Source organism: Clupea harengus, unplaced genomic scaffold (assembly GCF_900700415.2).
Source record: "Clupea harengus unplaced genomic scaffold, Ch_v2.0.2, whole genome shotgun sequence".
Classification (NCBI taxonomy): Eukaryota; Metazoa; Chordata; class Actinopteri; order Clupeiformes; family Clupeidae; genus Clupea; species Clupea harengus.
In genome coordinates this window covers 42,501-50,000 of record NW_024879646.1, presented here as the reverse complement: position 1 = coordinate 50,000, position 7,500 = coordinate 42,501, and the positions used below count along the sequence as shown (strand labels likewise).

Below are 7,500 nucleotides of genomic sequence, written 5' to 3'. Positions count from 1 at the left end.
TAGGTTCCTGTCAAAGACAGAAGTTTTAGTTTAAACCCTTTGGTTCCTGTCGCAGGCAGAGAGTTTTAGTTTAAACCCTTAGGTTACTTATTTAGTTTAAACCCTTAGGTTCCTGTCGCAGGCAGAGAGTTTTAGTTTAAACCCTTAGGTTCCTGTTTTAGTTTAAACCCTTAGGTTCCTGTCGCAGGCAGAAGTTTTAGTTTAAACCCTTAGGTTCCTTGGGTTCCTGTCGCAGGCAGAAGTTTTAGTTTAAACCCTTGGGTTCCTGTCGCAGGCAGAAGTTTTAGTTTAAACCCTTGGGTTCCTGTCGCAGGCAGAGAGTTTTAGTTTAAACCCTTAGGTTCCTGTCGCAGGCAGAGAGTTTTAGTTTAAACCCTTAGGTTCCTGTCGCAGGCAGAGAGTTTTAGTTTAAACCCTTAGGTTCCTGTCTAAGAAGTTTTAGTTTAAACCCTTAGGTTCCTGTCGCAGGCAGAAGTTTGAGTTTAAATCCTTGGGTTGCTGTCGCAGGCAGAAGTTTTAGTTTAAATCCTTAGGTTCCTGTCGCAGGCAGAAGTTTTAGTTTAAACCCTTAGGTTCCTGTCGCAGGCAGAAGTTTTAGTTTAAACCCTTAGGTTCCTGTCGCAGGCAGAGAGTTTTAGTTTAAACCCTTAGGTTCCTGTCGCAGGCAGAGAGTTTTAGTTTAAACCCTTAGGTTCCTTAGGTTCCTGTCGCAGGCAGAGAGTTTTAGTTTAAACCCTTAGGTTCCTTAGGTTCCTGTCGCAGGCAGAGAGTTTTAGTTTAAACCCTTAGGTTCCTGTCGCAGGCAGAGAGTTTTAGTTTAAACCCTTAGGTTCCTGTCGCAGGCAGAGAGTTTTAGTTTAAACCCTTAGGTTCCTGTCGCAGGCAGAGAGTTTTAGTTTAAACCCTTAGGTTCCTTGGGTTCCTGTCGCAGGCAGAGAGTTTTAGTTTAAACCCTTAGGTTCCTGTCGCAGGCAGAGAGTTTTAGTTTAAACCCTTAGGTTCCTTAGGTTCCTGTCGCAGGCAGAGAGTTTTAGTTTAAACCCTTAGGTTCCTGTCGCAGGCAGAGAGTTTTAGTTTAAACCCTTAGGTTCCTGTCGCAGGCAGAGAGTTTTAGTTTAAACCCTTAGGTTCCTGTCGCAGGCAGAGAGTTTTAGTTTAAACCCTTAGGTTCCTTGGGTTCCTGTCGCAGGCAGAGAGTTTTAGTTTAAACCCTTAGGTTCCTGTCGCAGGCAGAGAGTTTTAGTTTAAACCCTTGGGTTCCTGTCGCAGGCAGAGAGTGGAGTAGAACGGCTCCGGTTCTGGTCCTTGTTCTGGCTCCGGTTCTGTCTGCCCCTCTGCTGGCTGGCCCAGTTCTGCATGACTGGCAACAATGTTGGCAATGATGGGGAAACACAAACCCCACAGTAGCCTGTAGCTCCACGGCCGACACACACACACACACACACACACACACACACACACACACACACACACAAACACACACACTCACACACACACACACACACAGTAGCTCTACGGCCGGGACACACTCTCACACACACACACACACACACACACACACACAAACACACACACTCACACACACACAAACCCCACAGAAACTCTACGTCCGGGGGGGGGGGGGGGGGGGATATGATCACAACATTCCGCATACACACACCGAAGTACAAAAGCACTCAACCATGAAAGTGACAGTGCTGAGTTACACCTGAATTACACCTGCCACCCCTACAACCAACACTCTGGCACAACAGAATAAACCCGCCCCCCCGACGAACACACACACCAGGGGTTAGTATGGAGCAGCACACACTCACCAGGGGTTAGTCTGGAGCAGCACACACTCACCAGGGGTTAGTATGGAGCAGCACACACTCACCAGGGGTTAGTATGGACCAGCACACACTCACCAGGGGTTAGTATGGACCAGCACACACTCACCAGGGGTTAGTATGGAGCAGCACACACTCACTAGAACACAACCACTACAAAAACCAGAGAGCAGTGTTCAGCGTTCCACCCACCAGATGATCTACACACACATTTTGTCCTGCTAGAGGTGTGTGTGTGTGTGTGTGTGTGTGTGTGTGTGTGTGTGTGTGTGTGTGTGTGTGTGTGTGTGTGTGTGTGTGTGTGTGTGTGTGTGTGTGTGCCATGGTGTCACAGTGAAACACTATCAGACTGTTTGCTTACAGGTAGCAAGAGATCTCAGCAGATGATGACTCCATCTGGCCAGCCACAGATGCAGAATGGACACCCCCCCCACACACACACACACACACACACACATTATGTAACCATCTCAGTGAATCTGTTCATAAATATTTCTCCTGCATGTGTCAGCATATACTCAATCTATCCGACTCAACTCATTCCATTCTCCTCTCATTTCAGCCGGGCAAGGACAGATTCGGCTTACACTGGACACCTCTTAACGGCATCGACCAGGTCAATCAAATACCGTCAGGATGTTTAAACTGTACCCGCGAGACAGAGGTGTTTTGCGAGGAAGTAAATTATGTGAAATATGTCAGTCATGTGCAGTACTGCAGTAAGATATCACACACACACACACACACACACACACACACACACACAGCCATCTGGTTACTGCTAGGTACTTCTGTAATGAAACATGTCGCGCTCCGTTCCGCTCGCATGGAAAAACATTCTTCGCTGTTCGCACCTCACCGCCCCGCCCGAACCGACAGGTCGCTTCGGAACAACCAAACGCCTCGAATCACAACATGCATCGGCGTGTCGCCGCGATGAAGCCCGGATTTCCTCCGTAGGGGGAACTGCGTTAGTCATTCCGCTTAATCATTCTGCAATCAACAGACGGCAAGTCAAGTGCATGAAAGTAGTTTGAGCTGCGCAGGGAGGGGGTGCTGCTTACCTTGGATGTGCTGGTTCACTACATTCTCCAGCCGATCCAGGCGCTCGATAATCCGGAGAGTTTCCCCCTTTTTGTCGCTGTCCAACTTTTTCCCTGGGACGGGCACGGGGACTTTGACGTAGACGTTGGCGATGTAATTAGTGACCCATCCGACATAGAGCAGGCAGACGATGTTGGTCGCGCCGCTCAGAATCACGCATGTCGACACCAAAGTTTTTGTTCTTCTGGTGCAAGCCATTCCGACATCCCTCCGCGCGCACCACAGTAGCCCGTCCACTGGAGAAGTGCGGCAGCCTCCCGGAATAACTGCCCGCGTGAGGTATGAGCTGCGCGCGCCGCCTCCTCCTCCTTCACCAGGTTAAATTCCTGCAGGGAGAAAATCCGCGCATTCCGTCCGCAGGTGGCCCCAAGCTCCGTGGCTCTCGCGCTCAAGCACGAACCATTTGTTCACCCAGCCAAGCCATACACGGGGTACATTTAGCCGCGTGAATGGCCAGTGTTGATCCGGAGTGTTTGTGAAGAGCGAGCGTCAGCTTCTCGGGGCGGAGAGAGACACAGGAGAGCGTGCAGGGGAATATGCAAGCGCGGGCGCTGGCCAATAGAGCAGGAGAGCGGAGCAGAAATCTCAGCGCTGGCTCCCCACGAGCCAATTCAGCCCGAAGGAGGCGTGTCCGCCGAAGTCCCGACGACTGCAGAGCGATATCAGTCTTGAGTTCCAGTCACTTCCGCCCGGCTCGCTGTCGCCGCGTGCCCCCAATCACACATGTGAAAGTTGTCAGTGTTGTGTTTCAGCAGCGATCATCTGCACGCGCCAGCGCAGTGTGTGTGTGTGTGTGTGTGTGTGTGTTTACTGTGGCCACATGATCATATGTAACAGCAGGAGACATCTGAGCAGCCACAGGGATTAGCACTGACCCCAGTCAGAACAGACCCAGGGAGCACACAGTAGTGACAGTAGTGACAGAACACACACACACACACACACACACACACACACTCACACACACACACGCACGCACGCACGCACGCACACACACACACGCACGCACACACACACACACACGCATACACACACGCACACACACACACATGCACGCACGCACACTAACACACACACACGCACACACACTCACACACACACATTATTTAGAGAGACACCCCCACACACACACACAGTGCCTGCTGGTAACAGGTTGGTGACTCTGGCATGGTCTGGCCTTGATATGGCCCTGATATGGCCCTGATATGATACAGATATGGCCCTGATATGGCCCTGATATGGCCCTGATATGATACAGATATGGCCCTGATACGGCCCTGATGTGACCCTGATGTGGCCCTGATATGGCCCAGATATGGCCCTGATATGGCCCTGATATGATACAGATATGGCCCAGATATGGCCCTGATATGGCCCTGATATGATACAGATATGGCCCTGATACGGCCCTGATGTGACCCTGATGTGGCCCTGATATGGCCCTGATATGATACAGATATGGCCCTGATATGGCCCTGATGTGGCCCTGATATGGCCCTGATACGGCCCTGATGTGGCCCTGATATGGCCCTGATATGGCCCTGATGTGGCCCTGATATGGCCCTGATGTGGCCCTGATATGGCCCTGATATGCTGTGTGGTCCCCAGCTCACCTCTTCTACACACATAAAACATAGTCACACACTCACACACACCGGGGAATGATAAAGCAGGTTAGTCATCCCCTCAGGAGAGAGAAAGGAGGCTAAACACACACACACACACTCACACACACACACACACACACACACACAGTCATTCACACACAAACACACACACACAGTCATTCACACACACAGTCATTCAAACATATACACGTATAATCACACACACACACACACACACACACACACACAGTCATTCAAACATATACACGTATACTCACACACACACACACACACACAGTCATTCAAACGTATGAATGTATAATCAAATACACACACACACACACAGTCATTCAAACATATACACGTATAATCACACACACACAAACAGACTCACTCACAAAACTCTCATACAGGACAGAAGACAGAATGGTTTAATGGTTACTGTGTGTGTGTGTGTGTGTGTGTGTGTGTGTGTATGTATGTGATGTGGTATGTGTGTGTGTATGGGATGTGGTGTGTGTGTGTGTGTGTGTGTGTGTGTGTGTGTGTGTGTGTGTGTATGGGATGTGGTGTATGTGTGAGTGTGTTTGTTGGATGTGGTTTGTGTGTGTGTGCATATTTGTGTGTGTTTGTGTGTGTGTGTTTATGGGATGTGGTGTGTGTGTGTGGGGTGTGTGATGTGTGTGTGTGTGTGTGTATGTGTGTGTGTGTGTGGGGGGGGGGGGGGGGGTAATCCTGCTATGCTTGTCAATTGGAGCAGGTGATGATGAATCAAAGGGGAGTTTGATCCTGAGAGAAGACAGTTCATCAGATGCCAGTAAAGGTGAGGGCCCTGTGTGTGTGTGTGTGTGTGAGTGTGTGTGAGTGTGTGTGCGTGTGTGTGTGTGTGAGTGTGTGTGTGTGTGTGTGTGTGAGTGTGTGTGTGTGTGTGTGTGAGTGTGTGTGTGTGTGTGTGTGTGTGTGTGTGTGTGTGTGTGTGTGTGTGTGTGAGTGTGTGTGTGTGTGTGTGTGTGTGTGAGTGTGTGTGTGTGTGTGTGTGTGAGTGTGTGTGTGTGTGTGTGTGTGTGTGTGTGTGTGTGTGTGTGTGTGTGTGAGTGTGTGTGTGTGTGTGAGAGAGTGTGTGGTGTGTGTGTGTGTGTGTGTGAGAGAGAGAGAGAGAGAGAGATTTGTGGGGTTTAATATTGGCACTTCTGCCATAGTCGGCTGTGCCAAGCTCATTTGCATTTCCATTCCAAGTTAAACGGCACCAAAGAGCGCCGCTCCGCTCCGTGTCTCATTTTGGACCGTCTCCTGAGCAGGGCCCAACCGCGCCGGGTACACCTCCAAACTCGCCCAATGACACGCCCAGAAGATACTCGCTCTTTTGTGATGGGCTCAGCCAAATATATTATCTCTATTGTGATTGGCTCATTTCATATAGCATTTGCCGTAGTGTGTCTGTGTTTTTGTCTATCAAGACACGTATGAAGTTTCATCTTCAGAGAAAGTTTGAATAGTAGCTATAACAGCCTAGGGTTAGGGTCAGAGGTCAGTTTTAGGGTTAGGGTCAGAGGTCGGCTATAACAATGATAGCAAATGGTAAACTGCCCATGGACATTTGTACCACAGTGAGTGTCACACTGAATTAACAAAATAAGTATACATACTTAAACACACACCCTCAAGCGAGTAGACCCTGATACACGGAAATGCAAATACAGGCTCTGAACGCCATTCATATGGAAAAACAAGAGAGTGATGGAGAGAGAGAGAGGGAGAGAGAGGGAGAGAGAGAATGATGGAGAGAGAAAGAGAGTGAGGGAGAGAGAGAAAGAGAGATAAGGAAAAAGAGTGATGGAGGGAGAGAGAGTGGTGGAGACAGAGTGATGGAGTGTCAAAGGTTATCCGTGTCTGCAGTCTTTTAGTGAAGGCACAAAAGGCAGCAGGGAGACAAGGCTCTGGTTTTGTGAATGTATTGCTCCACCACTAAGTGTATAATCCAATGTGAAAAATGATAAACAAAAATACTGATGTAAATGGAAACAAAAAGACACATACAAACTGTATATGTACAGTCAAAAGTACAATGTAGTAGGCTACTCTAGGTCACTATACTGAGGCAGTGCACAGTCAACAAACTCACGCTTCTGAAATCGCTAGAGCAGAGCATAAACTAGCTCATTTTAACTCTGTTTAATGTGTATTTCGTATCACACATGAATTAACCTCTGTGTTCTTAGTAGCCTACCGTAGTACCGACAATAATTCATATTTAATCAGGCTTTCACAATATTGACATTCAACACTGGAAACTTTATAATGCAATTCATTGAATTTTGCTAGGGTGAAACAACGTTCCTCGCGCACCTGCCCAAACCATAAAGGTGTCCCAGGACGGGAACGCATTTCCTAATACAGGAAAAGAAATCCATGGCGGCAAGAACTCATGCGAGCGCGTTTGGAGAACAAACGTAGTAAGTAAGCTGTCTTACATCATTATTATTCATGTATAGACAACGGCATGACAGTGACTTATGAATAATTATGCAATAAAACAGAGATTTTGAACAACAGTAAACTGCGTGTGTAGTGAAATGTTTGGCGTGGTGTCAATGATAGGTATGCACGCACCCCTATGCTTTCACACACGCCAGCAAAGATGAATCAGTTCATATGGAAATGTCGGCATGTTCAATAAGCACGGTCTTGGTCCTGGTCAATGTCTCCGTTGACGGTTAAAAGTATACGGAAAGTTTGTTGCGTCCGCCATTAGGACGCGGTGGGGACGCGCTTAAGAATCGCGGCATCACATGGAGAGAGAGTGATGGAGAGAGAGAGGGAAAAAGAGAGAGTGGTGGAGAGAGAGTGTTACGTGCCTCTGTGCCCCTGCCTGCAGTCCCTTTACTGGCCATGTGGAGGCAGCAGGCTGTGGGCCTGCAGCGGAGCGTGATTAGCGGTGATTATCCACACCTGGCGCC

The 7,500-nt window shown here is 48.8% G+C and overlaps 1 protein-coding gene across 1 annotated transcript in view; it reads right to left on the bottom strand.

The window, feature by feature from the left end:
* The window catches only part of LOC122129444 (polypeptide N-acetylgalactosaminyltransferase 18-like), a 30,118-nt gene extending 26,546 nt beyond the window's left edge, over positions 1 to 3,572 (bottom strand). The window contains exon 1 of the mRNA XM_042704360.1: positions 2,897 to 3,572. Within this exon, the coding sequence (XP_042560294.1) occupies positions 2,897 to 3,134 (238 nt within the window). The 5' untranslated portion in view covers positions 3,135 to 3,572. The remainder of the gene's footprint in view (positions 1 to 2,896) is intronic.
* Between the last annotated feature and the right edge of the window lie 3,928 nt (positions 3,573 to 7,500).